At 38.6% G+C, this 23,503-nt stretch overlaps 1 protein-coding gene across 1 annotated transcript in view; it reads left to right on the forward strand.

The window, feature by feature from the left end:
• Positions 1 to 23,503, forward strand: part of lama2 (laminin subunit alpha 2) — a 196,910-nt gene that overhangs the window by 102,879 nt on the left and 70,528 nt on the right. Inside the window, exons 22-24 of the mRNA XM_022765994.1 lie at positions 16,065 to 16,171; positions 18,100 to 18,280; positions 22,717 to 22,853. Of these exons, the coding sequence (XP_022621715.1) occupies positions 16,065 to 16,171; positions 18,100 to 18,280; positions 22,717 to 22,853 (425 nt within the window). The remainder of the gene's footprint in view (positions 1 to 16,064; positions 16,172 to 18,099; positions 18,281 to 22,716; positions 22,854 to 23,503) is intronic.

The following is a 23,503-nucleotide window of genomic DNA, read 5'->3' on the forward strand; positions in this document are numbered from 1 at the left end:
TGTTCAAAAGTGTTCACCTGCCCTCTGTAGGGACACACAGGAGCCTGTTAGGCTAAGCTTGTTCTACTGCATATATCAAAAATATTAAGAACCTTCATGTCAGCAAAAATTTGAGGAGGAAATCCAGGTAACAATTAAACCACTTTCACAAAAACAATGGGTTTTTTTTCTTTAATGTTGAGGCAAAAATTCACTGAGGTATGATCATAGAAAGATGAGCCGTTTGTACTTGTAAATGACACTTGTAGTCTACACTTGTGATAAAATGTCAAGGTTGTTAATTGTTTTTCCGACTCGTTTAAATGCCTGATTTGATAATAATGGCTTTTGGCTCAGGTCAGGACAGAGTCGCGTGTCGGTTCAGACTCTTTTTTTAGTCTTTTGATTTCTACTTTAATCCACTTTTGTTGGCCTAATCAGTTAAAATAGGGAAATGTTACCGAGCCCTCTGTGGGCAGAGGACTGTACTAGACAGACCATTAAGAGTGGTGAAATAAAGAATTGTGAGTTTGCCAAAACTCCCAAAAGAGTTTTTATTGCTCCACTATATGAAGCATCTGCGACAACATTCATTAACTGTCAGACACGGAAGAAAGCATAATTACATTATTGAATTACTACATATTCACTTTTCTGCCAGTGATTGGACGAACGTGCGGACAGTGCAATTCTCACATCTTCTCAACAACTTGCAAACAACTTTCCCATGTGAGGAATGATTCGGACAAGTTCATTTTCTTGAATTCTTCCTCAGACCAAATTGCTTTGTGGTCAAAAGTTTTTTGCTTCCCAAATTTGAAACCATTTTTACATTTCAGTGAACTGAATTAAACTGAACCATATTAGGGGCAGACACAAAAATGGCTGCAGTGAAATTGGCTGAGATGGGAACTCTTTGGACATCAAAAGAAAAAGTAAATGATTTTTACAGTCTAATAGTGCACAAATTGGACTCAGCTGAACTCTCCCTTGCTCCACTTCAATAAAATTCATTAAGGACTGGGGAGCGATTAGGGAGAGCGAAGTAGAAGCAGAGAGAGAGTCAGACTGTGACAGTGGTGGGGAGGGGAGATGAGGAGAGAAAGAGAGAGTTTGTTGTGTTTTTAATAAATTCCTGGTGGTCTTTTGTCATTCGTACAGGATCAATAACAACCCTCCATCTCCCAGACACCAGGCCGATCCAAGCACTGTAGAGAGCAATAGATCAGGCTGATTAATCAAATAACCATTTAGCTGGGTGGAGAGGGAAACAACTACAGCAACAATGAACTAAATCACATACACATTAATACAATCTGTCAGCCTGTTTCTCCTGCCTTGTGCTTGTCTGACGGTTTTATCTGTTCTAGTTGTTGGTCGGCCTTTACTATCGTTCATTGGTTGAGGTGTCTATGTGTTAATCTGTCTTTCTCTAATGCCGCTGTTTTCGTCAAAAGCGCAGGTTAAGTGCCATCTGTAATTCTGCATCACTGCCCATCTCTTTGTACCGGTATAGCTTTTATTCCACTCTTAAAACACAGCTGGCAGTCAAGTGGGCCGCTCCGACATCACACCTCCTACTAGCACAAAGCCTGCTTGCCGATGCACAGTCACACACTCCAGATGGGTGCCACCACTCAGTTGTTTTTAGCAGAAGGGATTAAGGTATCATTTAGCTGAATCGGAGTTTATAGATGAAGTATACTCTTCAAGTGTAATGGCCCCATCTCAGACAAGAAAGCTACACTGCAGGCTTTCTTTCATAATGATTCCTGAAAAAGTAGATCATGTTTTCTTTTAATAGCCCAGTGTGGAGAATGTTCTTGATCTGATTATAGCCCCCACTCCACCCCCATGTGTTAAACCCCCCATGGAAATAAGCCTTCTTTAAAATAATATTACCGTACAACTCAACATATACATTTAAATCCCTGCATTGACACAAAAGAAAGAGAGAAAAAAAAACTCAAATTACAAAGTTTTGCTGTTCAGCCTTTACTATCCTGTCTGATGGAAGGTTTAGCCTACTGTAATGGCATATTCACTAGGAATATACAATAATTACCTTTACGCTTTACAATAATTATTTTGGCTGAACAGCATTCCCACGTTGGCCAATTCCAATAAAAACGCTAAATGGCTACATGCAGTTGTAACAACAGCACAAAAAGAAGACAAAAGTAATATTGCGTCAGTAAACCAAGTCAAAAACGATGTCAGGTCACATAGCAACACGCTATTCAAAGTTTGCCACATTCTGCCACCATAAAGCAGTTGCATCATTACCAGACAAGTAAGGCTGGCTAGCAGCACGTGATCACACTGAGTTGTTTTATTTTCTAACTCAACAAATTTGTAAAGAATGTATGTGTCCAATCTTCTGTCAGAAGTAATAATGTCACTTTAAAATAAGTATGCAATAATAATACATGGGCTATAATTAATATGGCCTAACGTAGCTTCAACTTGTGACTTCAAACTACAGCAGCAACGATGATTTACATGTTTATTTCATCTCTTCGTTTACTTGTTGATGTTTGTTTGGTTTACTTTACGTTTGGCAGTTTTTTGCTGTGACAGCATCTCCGTTAGTAACCGTCAAGCACAAACTGTCGCATGGCCGCCCCGCCATAACCTTGCCGACAGCGCAGACATTGCCTGTTTTGATTGGATCACAACTGCCAGGTGTGGATAGGTCCAGGTGCCATGGGGCAAAACACAGGGGCTGGCATGAGCCTCCTAGGTACGGCGGGATGCCGTAGTTATCCGTTTGGAACATCTACGAGGCAGCAGAGAGACGCAGAAACAGTGTATAACAGTATATGCCACAGGTAGCCAAACATAGCGGGTTCTGCTACAACGAAGGTCTTTGCAGGTTTTAATCCTGGATAAAATTTCAAATTTCTGATTTGGTAGCCTCGAAAAGACCACCTAATCTGCCGTCTGTGAAAAATGGACTGGATTGATAACTGACAGCACAAAACTTTCACCAGGATTCTCGCTTTTCTACTAAACAAAAACTTTTCAAACTGCAAATCAAAATGTTCTAAAAGGATGCTACACTGGGGGGCTTAAAGAACCTCAACAATTGATCACCATACACAGTAATCGCCGGTATGTGAAAGAGCAGGTAAGCACCAGTAATATCTCTTTCAAAGTGCAGTTTTGCTCTTGCTTTCATCTACAAATAATGCTTGAAAATGCATTTTGTCAGCTATGGTCTGCAAGAAAATATGTAGGGGCTCAATTGTCTTCTGTTCTTTTGTATCGAACAACTACAGAAACAACTCTCATATTTCAGCCAGTGAATAACCTATTTTCATCAAAACATTACTGTTTAACCTAGCTTTCAGCTTGTGCATAGCAACAACAACACTGATCTTTCAAACACGAGATCACTAATTAAAGTATAGGTCTCACCCACAAGAGCTGGCAACCAATTATCCAATCATCAAATAAATAAGCATTAAAGCTAATCTAGCTGTGCCAAGAGGAATTAGCAGCATTGTTACAGCATGTCTGAGACCATGAGACCACTTGAAGGACCTGCTGTATAATTCATTATTTAACAACAAGCACTCCTAGGCACCATACACAGGATTAGACATTAATTCATGACATACACACAAAGCAAGCTAGATGGCAAACAAATCCAACCAAACGGCAAACAGGATATGAACTTTTATGTTTATTTTTAAGTTAAACAGGATTTTTTTTTTTATTTTTTTTAATTAGATTTTGTTGTTCTTCAACAGTCTTTTCAAAATTATTATTATTATTTTTACAACAGGCTGCCAGGTTTTACTCAAATAAAACATTAATGTAAATTGAACATTTATAAACCTGATGCAAAAATGTTCCAAATGCATCTCTACTATTACTTAATTATAGAAAATCAAGTGATAGAATAATATATTATGTCTTTTTAGGGGATTGTTCTTATCTTGTTCATCTCTTTTATCCGTAGAAATGTTGGCTAAGTAAAATAATTTTGATTCTTTTTATTTTGTTAAGTTCTTTTGTATTGGTGAAAAAATAAGTGAAAGTACCCCCCCCCCACAAAAAAAAACAAAAAACAAAAACAAAAAAAACTTTAAGAAAACATGCTTTTTGTCTCATCATGGACACAAAAATTTAAAAGTGGTGCCCCCTCCAGCAAGGATAAGACACAGAAATGTGTGAACTGTCCACACAATTCTAAGAATTTGTCCTTTGTTTTCTCAGACTCTTTTCCTTGATTAATAATAAGAGGAATCCAGTGGCCTGGCAAAATATATTAACCTGAGAGTGTTCTGAGAGCACAGCACTGTGACAAGGAGCCACTTGGAACCCAATACAAAACTGGCCTTAAGCTGGAAATAAAGCTCTACAGGCTTGAAAAGGGAATTGAGATGAAATAGGAAGGAAGAGGAAAGAGAGATGTAGTAAGGGGATATTGGAGAGAGAGGAGAGAGAGAGAGAGAACAAAAGAAAAAAAAGAAGATGGAGACAGGGGAAAAAGGCTCACATTGAAAGGAGAATTGAATTTTAGAGAGCAGGGAAAAGAAAGGACAGAGAGAGGGAAAGAGTCAATGAGCAGCCAGCCATTATTACTACTGACCCTCCTTTTGGTACTCAATAGAACGTGGTTTATTAGCTTCTGAGTGTGTATGTGCATGTTGTTCAAGTGTGCTGTGTTGTGTGTTGTGTGTGTGTGTGTTGTGTGTGTGTGTGTGTGTGTGTGTGTGTGTGTGTGTGTGTGTGGTGATGTAGTGTGTGCGCTCTGGTATCCTCCTAGTCAGGTGGAGAATTGTAATCTCACTCATTGGAGAGAAGAGGGAGAAAGTGTGTGTTTGACTTTCTTGCAAGTTACTTGAAAGATGAATTTCAAACTCTATTCTATTCTATTCTATACTACCATGTGTGTGTAGTGCTTTGGGGCCTCAAGAGGAAGTGAAGGTATTTTATAGTGGAGAGTCCCGAGTGCTTGAAGGAGGGGGGGGTAGACACCTTGGTCAAAAACCAATCAGAGTGTACAGGCAACCAGACGGTGAAACACAACTGTTAGAGAGTTACAGAGGGAGAGAGAAGGTGGGAAAAGTTCTGTTCTTTTATTTTTAGTGTTAGAAATAGGGAGTGCGCCAGGGGGGAGACAGGCTCTGCTCCCCCATCAAACATTTTTTTCCATAATTTAAAGCATTTTAGATCAACTGTACATTTTCCTGTTAAAAGTAGAAATTTAAAGAATCTCATATTAATAAGATCTTTGCAGTTTTTTGTTTTTATTCTTTAAATATATGTATATTAACGCCGGAAATAAAGTCTTTTATTTTGCTAAATAATGACTTAAACTTCACAAACTTGCAAGTTAGTAACTTGCTGCCGTCAAATCAGTTTTAAACCCCTCAATATATTGAAAGACAAATTGCTGACTTGCTGCACTGTGCCAGTGAGAGGAGCTGTGGAAATATCAGCCACTTATTTTCTATCAGAAAAACAGACTTTCAAATCTGTCTCTCCCTTCTCTTCTGTAGATGTTGAAGTCCCTTGACAATCAAAAAAATGTTTCTGCCTGCCTGTTGTTCAGCATGTAAAACTGTACAGTGGCGCTTTTGCTATTATTGTTTTCCAAATCAGCTTCTTCTTCAATGAGCAACCAGGGTTTCAGAAGCTTATAAACATTTATTTGCAAAACGTTAATAGTATACATCATCCATTAAAAATATTTTTTATTCTTTTATTTGTAAAGCATTTAATTTCCTGCCTCTATACACACACCGCTTTTTTCGTTTCTTTGTGGCATACTGGTATAATAAAGAGGACAGACAGAAAGGCTGAGAGAGACAAAGACTTGAGGCAGATAAGTTTTAAGTTAAATACGGTTAAGCTTCACATTTTCAGAGTCTTTTATCTCTGTATGCCAGACACACAGATCAATCTTCTCTTTTTCCAAAACACTGAGTTTTACATTTTTAAAACTTTCTAAAGCTATGTATGTTAATGATTTTTAATCTTTCTTTGAAATAAAATTCTATCCAGTCTCTCCAAGTTTTATATTTGTATTTAGATCAAGAGACACTGAAAAAAATTATTAAAACCACAAGTGGAGGCTATTACTCCGAACTACTTCCTCTAGTAATGCCTAAACTAATGCTTGTGCCAACACTCATTTTAATACCATACGTAATGTTTACAATGTTTGTGTTCTTCCTGAATTCCTAATTACCACTGTGAAGCAATGTTGGGCCTCAGTAGAACTGTGTAACCTTAGTGCCTCATATCACATATCATTTGGATGGGATATTAGGCTTTTGGTTTCATTGTCCCTGTTGTTGTTTTTGCAGGTTTTTGTCATTGCTGCTCCTTAGGCACCAGTCAGCCATGAAAGAGGATCCTCTCTGGTGTTGATCCCGTTCCACAAGGGTTTCATATTTTTTGCTTGGTTGCCCAGTAATGGCTATTTTTATGTTTTTGCTGAGGCTTGACTTGACAGTTTAATGTTAATATCAACAATATTAATTAATGTTAGCAATAAATTGCCTTAACTACATGAAAAGGATGTTTTGAATACAGTGCATCATATTTCATCAGCTAGATGGTGATGAGTCCAAAGTCTGAATGAATGTGTAAAACCTGAAATACACCAATTAACATCTGGACGTTACTTGGCAAACCCTAGATAGCACTAAGGTACACAGTTCTACTGAGGCCCTAACATTACTTCAACAGTGTAATTAGGGAAATTCAGAGAACCACAACAATTGTTCAAACATTACGTATTGGTATTAAAATGACGTGTTGCACAGCATTAGTTTAGCATTTACTAGAGGAAGTAGTCGGAGTAATAGCCTCACTGTTGGGTTTTTAATATTTTTTTCAGTGCTCTTGATCTAAATACAAATAAAAAACTTGGAGAGACTGAGATAGAATTTTATTTCAAAGAAGATTAAAAAATCATTACATTACATAGCTTTAGAAGTTTTTAAAAAATGTAAACTCAAGTGTTTTTGAAGAGAAGATTGATACTGTGTGTCTTGCATACAGAGATAAAAGACTTTGAAAATGTGAAGGCTTTAACGTATTTACTTAAAAACTTATCTGCCTCAGTCTTTCTCTCTTCAGCCTTTCTGTCTGTCTTCTTTAACTTATACAGTTATGCCACAAAGAAACGAAAAAAAACGACCTGTTGTTGTATAGAGCAGGAAATTAAATGCTTTACAATAAAAGAATAAAAAATATTTTTATGGATGAGTGTATACTATTAACGTTTTGCAAAATAATGTTTAAGCTTCTGAAACCCTGGTTGCTCATTGAAGAATTAAGCTGATGGAAAACACATTAATAGCAAAAGCCCCACTGTACAGTTTTACATGTCTGGCAAACAACAGGCAGGCAGGAACATTTTTGATTGTCAGGGACTTCAAATCTACAGAGAAGGGAGAGACAGAAATTTGAAAGTCTTGTTTTTCTGAGAAATAAGTGCTGAACTTTTCCCACAGCTCCTCTCACTGCCACAGTGCAGCAGCAACAATTATTCTTTCAATATATTGAGGGGATTTAAAACTGATATGACCGGCAGCAAGGTTACACTTGCAAGTTGTGAGTTTTAAGTCATATTAAGCAAAAATAAGACTTTTATTTCCCGGCGTTTAATATACATATGATTTAAAGATAAAAACAAAACCAAACTGCAAGATCTTTATTAATAATGAGAACTTTAAATTTCTACTTTTTAACAGGGAAATGTACAGTTGATCTTCAAAATGGCTTTTAAAATTATGGAAAAAATGTTTGATGGGGGAGCAGAGCCTGTCTCCCCCTGGCGCCGACTCCCTATCTTTAAACACTAAAATAAGTAAGAACAGAACTTTTCCCAACCCTTCTCTCTCCCTCTGTAAACCTCCTACCAGTTTGTGTTTCACCGTTCTGGTTCCTGTACATCTCTGATGGTTTTTGACCAGTGTGGTTAAACCCCCCCCCCCTCCTTCAAGCACTCGGGGACTCTCCACTATTAAATACCTTCACTTCCTCTTGAGGCCCAAGCACTACACCACACATGGTAGTATAAATAGAATAGAATAGATGTTTGAATTCATCTTTTCAAGTAACTTGCAAGAAAGTCAAACACACACTTCTTCTTCCCCTCTTCTCTTCCCATGAAAAAGTGAGATTACATTCTTCCACCTGATCTTAGGAGGGATACAGGAGCGCACACACACACACAACACACACACACAACCCACACACACACACACAACACCACACACACACACCACACACACACACACACACACACACCACAACAGCCACACTTGAAACAACATGCACATACACACTCAGAAGCTAATAAACCAGTTCTTTATTAGTACCAAGAGGGGTCCAGTAGATAATAATGGCTGGCTGCTCTTGGACTTCTTTCCCTCTCTCTGTCCTTTCTTTTCCCTGCTCTCTAAAAATTCAAATTCTCCTTTCAATGTGAAAAGACCCTTTTCCCCGTGTCTCCATCCTCTTTTTTTTCTTTTGTTCTCTCTCTCTCTCTCTTCTCTCTCCAATATCCCCTTACTCCATCTCTCTTTTCTTTCCTTCCCTATTTCATCTTCAATTCCTTTCAGCCTGTAGAGCTTTATTTTCAGCTTAGCCAAGCGTTGTATTGCAGCGTTCCAGTGGCTCTTGTCACAGTGCTGTGCTCTCAGAACACTCTCAGGGTTAATATATTTTGCAGCCACTGGATTTCCTCTGTATTATTAATCAAAAGGAAAGAGTCTGAGAAAACAAGGACAAAATTCTTAGAATTGTGTGACCCAGTTCCAACACATTTCTGTGTCCTTATCCTTGCTGGAGGGGCAGCCACTTTTAATTTTTGTGTCCATGAATGAGACAAAAAAGCATGTTTTTCTTTAGTTTTTTTTTGTGTTGTTTTTTGTTTTTTTTTTGCTGGGCGGGGGGTACTTTCACTTATTTTTTCACCACATCACAAAGAAAACTTAAAACAAAATAAAGAATCAAATTAATTTTACATTACCACACATTTTCTACGTATAAAAGACGATGAACAAGATAAGAACAATCCCTAAAGACATATATATTATTCTATCACTTGATTTTCTATAATTAGTCAATAGTAGAGATGCATTTGGACATTTTGTCATCAGTTGTTTATAAATGTCAATTACATTTAATGTTTTTAATTTGAGTAAAACCTGGCAGCCTGTTGAAATTAATAATAATAATTTTTGAAAGGACTGTCTGAAGACACTAAATCTAATAAAAAAAATAAAAAAAAAATCTCTGTTAGACTTTAAAATAACATAAAGTTCATATCTGTTGCCGTTTGGTTGGACTTTGTTGCCATCTTAGCTCTTTGTGTGTATGTCTATGAATTAATGTCTATCTGTGTATGTGCTAGAGTGCTTGTGTTTAATATGAATATACAGCAGGTACCTTCAAGTGGTCTCATTGGTCTCAGACATGCTGTAACAATGCTGCTAATTCCTCTTGTGCCACAGCTAGATTACTTTATTGCTTATTTATTTGATGAATTGGATATTGGTTGCCAGCTCTTGTGGGGTGAGACCTATACTTTAATTAGTGATCTCGTGTTTGGAAGATCAGTGTGTGTTGCTATTGCACAAGCTGAAAGCTTAGGTAAACAGTATTTGATGATAGGTCTATTCACTGGCTGAAATATGAGAGTGTTTTTTCTGTAGTTGTTCGATACAAAAGACAGAAGAACAATTGAGCCCCTACATATTTTTTGCAGACCATAGCTGACAAAAACTGCATTTTCAAAGCATTATTTGTAGCATGAAAGCAGAGCAAAACTGCACTTTGAAAGATATTTACTGTGCTACCTGCTCTTTCAGCATACCGGCATTAGCTGGTATGGTGATCAATTGTTGAGGTTCTTTAAAAGCCCCCCCAGTGTTAGCATTCCTTTAGAACATTTTGATTGCAGTTTGAAAGTTTTTGTTTGTAGAAAAGCGAGACAATCCTGGTGAAAGTTTGTGCTGTCAGTTTCATCACAGTCATTTTTCAACGACGGCAGATTAGTGTCTTTTCGAGGCTACCAAATCAGAAATTTGAAATATTCCAGGATTAAAACCTGCAAAGACCTTCGTGTAGCAGAATCCGCTATGTTTGCTACCTGTCCATATCTGTTATTCACACTGTTTCTGCGTCTCTCTGCTGCCTCGTAGATGTTTCCAACGGATACTACGGCAATCCCGCCGTACCAGGAGGCTCATGCCAGCCTGTGATTGCCATGGCAACCTGGACCTATCCACACCTGGCAGCTGTGATCCAATCACAGGCCAATGTCTGCGCTGTCGGCAAGGTTTATGGCGGGGCGGCATGCGACAGTTGTGCTGACGTTACTACGGAGATGCTGTCACAGCAAAAAACTGCCAACGTAAGTTAAACCAAACAAACATCACAAGTAAACGAAGAGATGAATACATGTAAATCCATCGTTTTGCTGCTGTAGTTTTGAGTCACAGTTGAAAGCTACGTTTAGGCCATAAATTATAGGCCCCATGTATTATAGCATACTTATTTTAAAGTGACATTATATAACTTCTGACAGAAGATTGGACACATACATCTTTTACAAATTTGTTGAGTTCAGAAAATAAAAACAACTCAGTGTGATCACGTGCTGCTACAGCCTTACTTGTTCTGGTATGATCAACTGCTTATGGTGGCAGAGTTGGCAAACTTTTGATACGTGTTGCTATGTGACTGACATCGTTGACTTTGGTTTACTGACCATATTACTTTTTGCTTCTTTGTGCTGTTGTTACACTGCATGTAGCAATTTAGCGTTTTTATTGGAACTGGCCACAGTGGATGCTGTTCAGCAAAATATTATTGTAGCGTAAAGGTAATTATTGTATATTCCTAGTGATATGCCATTACAGTAGGCTACCTTCCATCAGACAGGATAGTAAAGGGCTGAACAGCAAACTTTGTATTGAGTTTTTTTTTCTCTCTTTCTTTTGTGTCAATGCAGGGATTACTGTATATGTTGAGTTGTACGGTATATTATTTAAAAGTAAAGGCTTATTTCATGGGGGTTAAACACATGGGGGTGGAGTGGGGGCTATAATCAGATCAAAAACATTCTCCACACTGGGGCTTTTAAAAGAAAACATGATCTACTTTTCAAGGAATCATTATGAAGAAAGCCTGCAGTGTTAGCTTTCTTGTCTGAGATGGGGCATTACACTGAAGAGTACTACTTCATCTATGAAACTCGATTTCAGCTAAATGATACTTTAATCCTTCTGCTAAAACACTGAGTGGTGCACCATCTGGAGTGTGTGACTGTGCATCGGCAAGCAGCTGTGCTAGTAGGAGGTGTGATGTCGGAGCGGACCCACTGACTGCCAGCTGTGTTTAAGAGTGAGAATAAAAAGCTATACCGGCGTACAAAGAGATGGCAGTGAATGCAGACATACAGATGGCACTTAACCTGCGCTTTTGACGAAAACAGCGGCATTAGCAAAAAGACAGATTAACACATAGCCACCTCCACAATGAACGATAGACAGGCCGACCAACAACTAGACAGATAAAAACCGTCAAGACAAGCACAAAGGCAGGAAGACAGGCTGACAGATGGTATTAATGTGTATTTGATAGTTCATTGTTCTGTAGTTGTTTCCCCTCTCCACCCAGCTAAATGGTTATTGATTAATCAGCCTGATCTATTGCTCTCCTACAGCACGTGCTGATCGGCTGGGTTGTCTTGGGAGATGGAGGGTTGTTATTGATCCTGTACGAATGACAAAAGACCACCAGGAATTATTAAAACACAACAACTCTCTCTTTCTCTCTCTCTCCCTCCCCACCACTGTCAGTCTGACTCTCTCTCTCTGTCTTATTCGCTCTCCCTATCGCTCCCAGTCTTAATGAATTTTATTGAGTGGAGCAGGAGAGTTCAGGCTGAGTCCATTTGTGCACTATTTAGACTGTAAAAATCATTTACTTTTTCTTTTTGATGTCAGAGTTCCCATCTGCAGCCATTTTTCACTGCAGCCATTTTGTGTCTGCCCCTAATAGTGGTTCAGTTTAATTCAGTCACTGAATGTAAAAATGGTTTCATTTGGAAAGCAAACTTGACCACAAAGCAATTTGTCTGTGAGGAAGAAATTCAAGAAAAATGAACTTTGTCCGATCATTCCTCACATTGGGAAAAGTTTGTTTGCAAGTTGTTGAGAAGATTTGAGAATTGCACGTCGCACGTTCGTCCAATCACTGGCAGAAAGTGAATATGTAGTAATTCAATAATGTAATTATGCTTCTTCCGTTGTCTCTGACAGTTAATGAATGTTTCCAGATGCTTCATATAGTGGATCAATAAACTCTTTGGGGAGTTTTGGCAAAAACTCACAATTCTTATTCACCACTCTTAATGGTCTGTCTAGTACAGTCCTCTGCACAGAGGCTCGTACTTTCTATGTAACTGATAGGCCACAAAGTGGATTTAAAGTAGAATCAAAAGACTAAAAAAAAGAGTCCGAACCGACACGCACTCTGTCCTGACCTGAGCCAAAGCCCAAATCAATGCAGCATTTAACGAGTCGGAAACAATTACAACCTGACATTTTATCACAGTGTAGACTTACAAGTGTCATTTACAGTACAAAACGGCTCATCTTTCTATGATCATACCTCAGCTGAATTTGCCCTCAACATTTAAAGAAAAAAAACCCATTGTTTTTTGTGAAAGGGTTTAATTGTTAACCTCGGATTTCCTCCCTCAAATTTTGCTGACATGAAGTTCTTAATATTTTGATATATGCAGTAGGAACAAGCTTAGCCTACAGGCTCCTGTGTGTCCTACAAGAGGGCAGGTGACACTTTTTGAACACAAAAACAGTAAGCTCATAAAAAAAAAAAGGAAGGAAATAAGAAAGGCGTGGTATCAACAAACCTGTTGGCTAGGTCAAATCCAATCAGGTTTGAGCTGTGAACCACCAAATCTCTACTGTGATCTTCTGTTATGTAAATCAGAAGAGGGAAGTATTATAGTGTGTGGTCATAATGATGATGATGCAGTGTTGTTTAGTCAGGTTCAGAATGCTGTGTCATATGGAAAGAAATACGTTACTTTTTTTACTGTGCTGTGTATTAAGTAAGTAAAAAGGAAGAATTAACGATCTGTGGAATCTACCGTCATTGAATTTTTATAAATCACACCCACCACGACTTTCAGAGGCTCTGTGGCTTCAGCAGGGTCACTGGTTTGAATCCCAAATCTGACACGCACCCAGCACTTTATTAGGAAACACCATACTAATACCTGGTAGAGCCTCACTTTGCCTCAAAACAGCTCCAGTTCTTTGTGGCTTGGATTCCACAAGATGTTGAATTAGTCCTTGAGATTGTGCTCCATGTTGACACAACATCACATAATTCCTGCAGGTTTTATCAGCTGCACATTCAGGTGCCAACCTCCTGTTCTAGCCGGATTCAGATCTGGTGACTGGGGAAGCCTCAGAAGTACTTTGTGACATGGTGCATTATATGCTGGACATAACCTTTAGAAGATGGGAGAAATTGTGGCCATAAAGGGATTCAGGTGGTCAGCAATACTCAGTAGGCTGTGGCATTTCAAACCATGAGCAGTTTTAGAAATAGTCAAACCAGCCACAGCCCACCTACAGGCATGCCACAGTCGAAGTCACTGAGATTATTCCGTATCTGCATGATTTTATGTATCACATTGCCGCCGCATGATTGGCTGATTCGATAATTGCATGAATAAGCAGGCATACAGGTGTTCCTAATAAATGAGTGTAAATCTATTGCTACTGCGCAGGGTAATTGTTATAATTCGTTTTCAGTGCTGCCTGTTCCAAGGCATCTACAGGGCTACATATGTAAACAGTGGTGGCAGAAATAGTGATAAAAATAGACTCTTTAGCAAATATTTCAACAGCCTCTTTTCTAACAGAAAATTTCCGCGTTTACATGTTTACCTTGAATGTGGGCTCAATTTGCATTTGGTTTTGAACTGCAATTTATGTATAGTTAATAGATTTATATAACGTTCGGGAACATCTCACAACGCTACATTGTAGTGCTCATAATATAGATTAACTTATCAATAACCTCCTGCAGTTAGTCCATATGACTGGCTACTGGTTTTCTGCGTAGCAGAACATAACGTATTTCATTTCGCAACGAGTTGTCATCTTCACCATCAAGGCCAGCTCTGAAAAATTAAGAAAGAAAAAAAAAAACTCTCACATACACAACAAAAAGCAACATTTTTATCCACAACAAGGCTCGCATTTTGTAGCGACTGACAGAACGGAGTCCAGATGGTCCCCGAAGGGTGAGACTGGGGGGTGAGAGACTGTGTGTGAGGAGACTGTGTGAAACAGAGACAGACGTATATTGTGCATGTTTTCTTGTATGTTTAATCAGGGCGGTTGTGTGTACATCTACTGTGTGTGTTGTGTGTGTGTGTGTGTGGGAGAGGATGCGTGCCCTCTTTCATTTGTGTGTGAAGCAGAAATAAGTGTACGTTGTGTACTGTAAGTGTGTTTCTGCATAATTCTGTGTGTGTGTGTGTTGTGGACAATCTGTTGTACCCCTCTCTCTCGCTCTCGTTCTCTCTCACTTTCCCATCCCACACTCAGGTCTGTCCTTCTGTCTCTTTTACATCTAAGAGGAGAGAATGGTAGGAGGCAAAACAGGCTACGAATATGCATTTGTGTGTATGGCAATGTGGTTTGTGCTACTAATTTCTTTGAGAAGGTGTATGTTTTTTTTTTTTGTTTGTTTGTTTTGTGTGCCTGATGTGGTGTGTGTGTGTGTGTGTGTGTGTTGTGTGTCGTGTGTGCGCGTGTGTGCGCATCTTTTTGTTTCTGCGTGTGTTTGCCTCTGACAGCCCATCCACCAGATGGGAGCTGTAATGTTCAAGCTTTTAATTGTATATCTAAGGGGTTGATTGGCGTGTGTGGGTGTGTCTTTTTTTTTTCCCCCAGTAGGATTTAAACACACAAAGTTAAAAACTGTTGAAGTCCAGCAAAGTATCACAAGTAGAGAGAGAAAGAGAGAGAGTGAGATAGAAGGAGACAGTTGAAAGGTCTTATATGGGAATATGTTTTGATGTTTCTGGAACTAACCCTTTCATAGAGCATAAAGACTGCACACACATGACAAAAGACCATGAACTGAATGTTACGCAATCATTTTCAGTGCTGGAGAGGCAGCAAGAGAGAAGAATCGTCTTATGATTTATAAAGTTTCCGTGAATGAACTGTCATTAACAAAGGAAATAACCTCTCCAAATAACTCAAGGCAAACTGCTTCATTTTGATTTTGAAGGTCACCAGTTCAATAACTGCTAGTCTTGTTTTTTAGGGATAATTATTCTCTTTTTTGTAAACATTTCTTAGCTTCCTTGTGCACGAGGAGCACCTTCTTTTGGCACTGCTTCCTCCATTGTGTTGTGCATTCTTCATCTTTGCAGTTTAAGTGCCGGGAAAGTTATGTATTTACACATCGGTGAACTGTTCAGACCTAAATGACGTGTCAGTGTTTTGGTTGAACTGGAAGTGGTAAAGAGGTACACTCTTTGTCGGTGATTGCAGCTTTTCCTGAAGGGAAGGCTCGCAAGCTACTCTTTGTTTTCTCGTGTGATTTTGGTTTAACTTTTTATTTTTCTCATGTGAACGGGAATGAATTTGTGCAGGTGTTTGGGCAGATTTCCGTACCAGAGCTTCATCAGAGCAAACAGGGCAAATTTACATTCTCAAATAAATGATAATGTCGTTTCTATATACAAAATATAATCTGGCAAAACTAAGTCAGCCCCCTCGACTTAAGAATCTACTTTGGCAATAGAAGATTTTCTCTAAAGTGCAGTGAGCAGGATATTAAAGTGCATATTTACAGCTAATCCTGAAGACGACCTTAAGCGGGATCTGAGCTCTTAGCCAGTCTACTGTAGCGTGAAGTAAGCACACTCACTAACTTGTGTTATTGTTAAACCAATATTTGTTATTATAGTTTGTCCTCGTATAGAAATTTTGCCATTAGTAAATGATAATTAATGTAAAACCTCTCCTCTCCTCTCCTCTCCCCTCCTGCAGCCTGTCAGTGCCACACTAATGGCTCAGTATATGAGGCGTGCAATAAAGAGACTGGACAGTGCCAGTGTAAAGAAAATGTGGTTGGACGACAGTGTGACGAATGTATGGTAAGTATGTGATAGCAATGTTCCTCTTTATATTTATTTTTTTTAATGTATTCATTTCCTATGTATTCTGCACCAGTTTGTTGTAATCTTGTAAAATCATATGGTTCTGAGTGTTATAACCCCAAACACATCTCTTGTGACCATGCTCTCATATGTACTTTGTTTCTCATTACTTTACATTCAATTTAACCAACAATGTGGTGAATATGTGGCAGGTCAGAAGCTGATTTATGTTCCTTCAAATAATAATTCTCCAATAGCACTTACTGCTGTACTATAAGTGATATAATATGACGAATTAAGGGCCTCTAAGTCCTTGTAACTCAATCAGTATCCTGCAGAAATCAATCTGCTGTGTATTTTGATGTACCACTGTTCAGTTTTTATTATGTCAGCTGTCGGGCCATAACAGGTGAAGTCTGGAGGACAATCAGGTCTCAGCATTATATCAAAATGTTACACAAAACAGCTTCTATTATTTAAAATATAACTTAACTGCTTTATCTTTTCTTGTGTATGTTTGGCTCTTTTATTATGAACAACTAAAATTAAAATCACAACAATAATATAATGATTACGATGATGATGATGATGATGATGAATAGTGTTAGATATTTATTTTTATTCCTATACTTTTTTCACTTCTTATACTTTCAGTTGGTTGTTTATATTTTTCCCGCTCACTTATTGTCATTGGTCCCCTGTCTGCCCCTGCTCCACCCACCTGTGTTGTGATTGGTCCAGCCTAACTGCTGGTGGGATGCTGAGCGTCAGGAGTGCGTGCCCTGTCGCTGCAGCCCTCACGGCTCTATTTCTCAGCGCTGTGACGTTGAGGGGCGCTGCATCTGTCGCCCCGGCTTTGTGGGCCGGCGCTGTGACCTGCGCCGCCAAGGTTATGAGAGACGAGAGACACGGCGGCCCGTGGAGCGCGTTCCTATGGAAACTGTGCAGCAGAGATGGGTGGGGCCGTCCCGCACAGGGGGTTGTCCCAGGGGAGCATATAGGCCTAAGACAGGGGTAACACACACTGCATGTGGATTGCACTGGTGTGTTTTAAGTAGCATGGGTGTGTTTCTGTTTTTTTGGTGTGCAGAAATGTTATAGTTGCAGAGACTTGTTGCCAAAGGAAGTCTCAGGCCTAAACGGGTCGCATGCAGTCATGGTTTTGGGGCCTGGGGTTTAAAAATATTACATGGAAAGGGAGGCGTTGTACATAAGGGTTTCACTAGCATGGGTGTTTGTGTGTTTTTCTGTGACATTATGTAGGGAAACATACACATAATAAGCAGTCTTTAAAACATGTTAATACATTCGTGCCAGTTTGGAATCATCAAAAAATGTCACCTTTTAAAGTAACTCAAGATGTTTGTTGTTCCTGAATTGGTGTTGTAGATGACATTATTTTTAGGAAAATCACACTGCTCATGATTCTTTTCTGAGGTAGCCACATTTGTTTTTCATTTTCAGCTGAGCTGCACCTTATTCAAATATTTTTATATAGAAATTTTTCAAAAGATTGTCACCATTGGCTTGGCTGGCCTACTGGACTCTTTGTGAATGTGTGGGACCTGTGTGATGAACCAGCATGCATGACATTGTTTTAGTTTCCCTAGCAGCAACAAGGAGGCATTCAGACAGACAGGCAGCTTTCAAAGTCCTAATCCAGTTTTTAGTTTGCTTCTTAACTGAAGATAAAATAGAATTTTAAAAATTCAGTCGTCACTGAGTTCAAAAGACTGAAAATATATTGAAAAGGATGTAATCTTTATTTCTTCCCTTCTTATTTAGTCTTCAGAAATGACACTTGTATCTCATGTTGTAACCTGCTTGTTTTGTGTGTCTGCAACTTGTCTTACGTCTAACTTCACTATCTATTCTCAGATGATTTTATAACTGCCAACCCCTTGTCTGTAATTGTGTATCTCCAGCCTCAGACCCATGGCATTACCACAGGTGGACAGTGTGTCCCATGTCACTGTAACTCGTTTGGTTCCAAGTCGTTTGACTGTGATGAAACCGGTCAGTGTCGCTGTCAGCCGGGCGTCACCGGACCCAAATGTGACCGCTGCTCACGAGGATTCTTCAACTTCCAGGAGGGCGGCTGCACACGTAAGCACAAACAGTGGGATAGATAGCGCTTCTTTGATATCAGCCAACAGAACAAAAGTAGCTCAGGCCACAGGAAAGCATGTAGTTTTTTCCTGTACTTATTGTAGTTTGCAATGAAAGTAATGTCAGCAATCACGAAATGCTGTCCTTACGAAACTGCTGCTCTGTGCTTTTTTTAATTTGAAGTTTACACAAATTGTCTGCAGAGTAATTCTATTTGAAAAGCTATTATGTCATGTCAAAATGCATGTGCAGCCTTTCACATCATTTTATAATTATTGCAAAGCAAAATCTTTTTTTCCCCACAGGCAGGACAAAGTAGAAACACTTGGAAGGAAAAAAAAATGCAAACATTGCAAAAATGTTCTGAATGCCGGCCTGTGGCTTCAGTTACCTGCATGCTGCTATGCACTATGTCAGTGTGGGCATTTCTTTAGTTCTAGTTTCACATAGACATAATATAGTTTGTATCTATGGCTAAACCTCAAACTTATTATTTTTTATAAATCAGACTCCCAGGAGTTATGAAGTTTATTGCCATTGACGATTGTCTATTTCTAACACTACACTGTATATTATAAATAGTTCAGCCATTCTCCCCAGAGTCATGAAACATGCATCTTGGCAAAAACTACAGCTACATCAAACAAAACAGCCATTTTTACATATAGATCCATAAGGGAAAAGACCAATGAAAGACAGAAAGAATGAAGCAAATGGTGAAGAATAAAGAATTTAGACCCAGTATCTGCAAGACAGTGGAAAAATGATTGTTGAAGAGAATCTAGCTGCTGATTGATATGGATATCCTTGAAGGTTGACACACAGAATAATAATGACATGACCAATAAATTATGGAGCTTCTTGGGTGAATAAGCACAACAGCTGATAATTATTATGCCAAGAATGTTTAAAGAAGATTTTTAGTTTATTTAAATAAAGCAAATCAAATTTTGTTCATTTAGTTTTTAGATTTCTGTTTATTTACAATATATTAACACTTTTTTTTTCTTTACTTCCCGTCCTTTTATGATAAGTGATATACATAGAACTATGACTGACCAGCTAATTCAATTTCCACTTTCACTGAAAGCCCTTCATCTTCCTGTAGCAGTGATTCAGAGTTAAATCAGTTGCAATTTAACACCAAGCACGTCTGTATTTACACCTCAAATTAAAGGTCAAGGTTTGCCCAAATTGTACAGCCGCATGTCGCTGATTCGGACGTGCAGCAAGGCAAGCTGGTGTTGGATATCGGCTGTGCACGTAGTGGAGATGGGATTTATTTTTGCTGGTGTGAGAACAAAAAAAAAAAAAGTTTCTGTGAAATATAGAAAGAGACTGCACTCTAAAATAAAGTGTGATATTCCTCATATAGCAAGATTGTGTAACCATTGAAACTATAAATGGCACATTCTTTATGTTACAAATGAAAAGTTGAATTCATATGCAACAACACACACCCTTGTGTTGCAGCCAGAGGCTCAGGTGAACCACTGGTTTATCTTGCAGTGATTTTATTTCTGCACTTTCCATAGAAAAACAAAGCAGCATGCAGTGGCTTCCTGGGGTATTTAGAGTCCTTCACCTTTTGCACACCTTTGTGTTGGAGATTGAGTTGTAAATGAAAAAAAAAAGCCATATTTTCTCATTAATCCACACTCAATAACCCATAAAGGGACAAAGGTTTTAGAAATTTTAGCAAATTTATTAAAAAGAAATCTCACTTTGACAGAAAATATTCAGACCCTGTAGAAACCTCTGGCTCTTCTTTGGTAAGTCTCTTTAAGTGTTTTACTTAATCCCATTCTTCCTGGTAGATCCTGTCAAGCTCCATCAGATTGGGTGGGAAGCGTCTGTGATCTTCTGGTCTCTCCACAGATGTTCTATGGGGCCTAAGTTTGGGCTTTTGGTGGGCCAGTTAAGGACAGTCAGAGACTTATCTCAGAGTCACTCCAGTGTTGTCTTGGCTGTATGCTTTGGGTCAGTGCTGTGCTGAAAGGTGAACTGTTGCCCCAGTCTCAGGTTGTGCCAGACAGCCAAATTTGGAAGAGTCTTGCTGGTTCCAAAGTCTTCTCCTGGGAACACGCAAAGCTTTAGAAATGATTTTATACCCCTGCCCTGATCTATATCTCACCACAATTTTGTCACAAAGGTCTACAGAGAGGTTCCTTGGACCTCATGGCTTAGTTAAGATTTCTAAAAACATGTTTTTGGTTTGTCATTTTTGATGACAGAGTGTAGAGTGATGGTCAAGAAGGGCAATTTTATCCATTTATAATTAAATCTACAGCACAATAAAGTGTTCAAAAAATCAATGGGTCTGAATACATTCTGAAGCCACTATACAATCTGCTCTTTACTGTTTACTCGCAACTGCAATGAAGAACACAGAGTGAAAGATGTTCCTCTACTACTGCTTCAAAACGTGTTTGCCTTACTCTAAGGCATCAGCTGCTGCAGCACACTCACAAACATCAGTTCAGTATAAGCTACTAAACTTTGCATACTGCAGCCCAGAAAAAAAACATATTACACCAATGTATTTGAAATACAGACATTTCCTTCCATTGCATTCCTTTTATAAACAATAAGTTAACAGTAGGATTATACCAAAATAGTAAACATAACCATAGAATTGCCAATTTGCCTCCTGCTCTTGCTCAATTCAGTACACTCAGTCTGGTTGGTTAGTCTAGTATGAGCAGGAGCGTATGGTGGCTAATGTTAGCCAAGGTTAGGAGTAAAGGATATTACTGCTAACATTCGCTAACACTATGGCTGAGACAGGACTTTTGTCTACTTGTACCTGTGTTTTGTAATTGCCACTTGTGGCCACAGGGGCTGCTGTAGAGCAAAAGTTACATAAGATCACTTTCACATATAACTCCTAGCTTAGACTAATGCTAGCTTTGAATAGCTGCTGGTGGGTACTGCAGTCGGCAAGTCAGAAGTGGTAATCATTTCAGAGTAAGAGATGTTATTGTTGTTAGCTGACAAAGAAGACAATGGAGCACAATATTTTTCAGATGTATCGGTGGTGAACTGGTCAAAAAATTTACATGTGGAAGCAATTAACTGTTATTGTTGCCTGAGGGGGTGTTATATCACCCAAAAACACTTTATCGTGTTATCATTAAATGTCTATTCCTGGCCAGGAACATAAGGAAATATGCCCTAAAAACTTGGCAACCTGTGCAACAGTTCCTACAAGCCCAAAATGAGGATTAAGCACTGATGCATCCCAAATATGACTGAATAGCTTTTCCCCACAAAGCTCCTCATGCAGTATATTATTGATGCCAACCACTATTGACAGCCAAGAAGAACTAATAAGTTAGCCAGAAAATCTGGTCATACAGCGAAAAGACAAGATAGCACTGGGAATTATTAGCTTTGATTCTTTTTAAGATCAATACCATGGTGCAGTGGTCAGGTTGCAGGAATAATATGCTGGCTTCTGTTTAATGTTCCAGGGAATTTACTGCAGTCAAGTCAAAATACAAATGTGGTTTCCAAAAATGAAATGAAACAGAGAAATTTCCACGACTAGCAGATTAAAAAAAAAAAAAAAACTTTCATTGACAATTTGCATGAATTAATCAGGTGGGTGCCATTCTGTAACATTTTTAGGAAACTTGACATTAAATCAATTGAAATATCAACAAAATGATAGAAGTCTTCTCTTAAAAATTCCTTCACGGTTCATGAGCATTAACATTTGAATTCAACCAGGAGCAAGGAAAAAGAGTCCTCCGCCATTGGCAACCGTGGGAAATGTTTGAATGAGTAAGTTAAGTGGTATTGAATAAATTGAAATGAGCAACACTGGAGGATTATCAGTGTTGGGGATTAGACTATCTCTTACTATGAACAACTCAATCTTTATGCAGTAACTCAAAAGTAATAGCAGTAGCAGTAGCATTAATTCAAATTGCTATCAAACTGAAACTATTTTATTTGAGGGCCAGTTCTTATATTTCAGTATGCACATAACATTCACCTCAGGCTCTTTAATAAACAGTAAACATTTTCTCTGTCACGTCTACTTCTCTGGAAGTTGTCAAATGATATAAACATAAGGACAGTTTTTCAACAGCCCAACTAGACTCTACACCCTCAGCAAAATGTTTCTCCCAGGTTTAAGTTCCCTACAAAATGTGTCAAGCCAACTTCCCTGTTCTCAATACCAGACACAATGTTTTTGTTTGTTTGGAATCTGTTAGCCAGCACGTCATGTTGTGAAAGAAAAACTGTGTCATTGTTAAGAATTAAAAAAAAGAAGAAAGTTTTTAGGTGTTATTTCTGACAACATTTTTGATTATTTTTTAAAACATGTTTTTGTCTTTCAAGTTTATTCGAAACCATTTAAAATCTTCTTCTTCTTCTCTCTTCTACGCGCTTTCCCATTAACTCCTCTCCTCTGTCTCTTGCAGCCTGTCAGTGCGGTCATGTGGGAGATAACTGCGATGCTAACACGGGACAGTGCATCTGCCCTCCCAACACTATTGGTGAGAGGTGCGACCGCTGTGCTCCAAACTACTGGGGCCATGACATTGTAACTGGATGTAAGGTAAGCTCAGATGGTATTTGAAAACTGCGTTGGTGTGATCTACTTGTGATGCCATTAACAAACACACTGCCAAACACGAATGGTAAAAAAAAATTGGCACATGTTAAGGAGGAGATTTTAACAAATGTTTTATTTTAAAGGAAGAAAAATAATATTTTACTGCATTTTTGAGCATTTTACTTAAACTTTATTTGAACTCCGTCAGTTATTTTTCTTATCATTTTAACCCCCAATAAGTTAATATATTAATAGTAAAGGTAAATATAATCAAAGGAAATCACATAGGTTATTCCAGTTTTACTCATTATTTACGATTTATCTAATTTGCTTTTTTCTGTTTCCGCTGGTTACGATTTATTTCACTCCCGTCGTTACTTCTCAATTTCTTTCTCCATAGTTCTCTCCCTTTGCAGCTCCAGTTTCCCTTGCTCTCCCTTTCTCATTTTCCTTCCTCCTCTCTTTTCTTTATGCTCCCTCTCTTTCTCCCCATACTGTTATTATCACAATGCTTGTTCACTTTGTTCAAAGGGGTTGAAAAGCAGTTTTTCTGCATTGAAAGCGTCCCACCAGAGGGCCGTGAGGCAGCGATAACAGTAAACTATTAGAAGTAGCAATAGACTATTAGCAACATGAACATGAAAGTACTGCAA

This window comes from Seriola dumerili, unplaced genomic scaffold (genome assembly GCF_002260705.1).
Source record: "Seriola dumerili isolate Sdu_G_001 unplaced genomic scaffold, Sdu_1.0 BDQW01000025.1, whole genome shotgun sequence".
In the NCBI taxonomy this organism is placed as follows: Eukaryota; Metazoa; Chordata; class Actinopteri; order Carangiformes; family Carangidae; genus Seriola; species Seriola dumerili.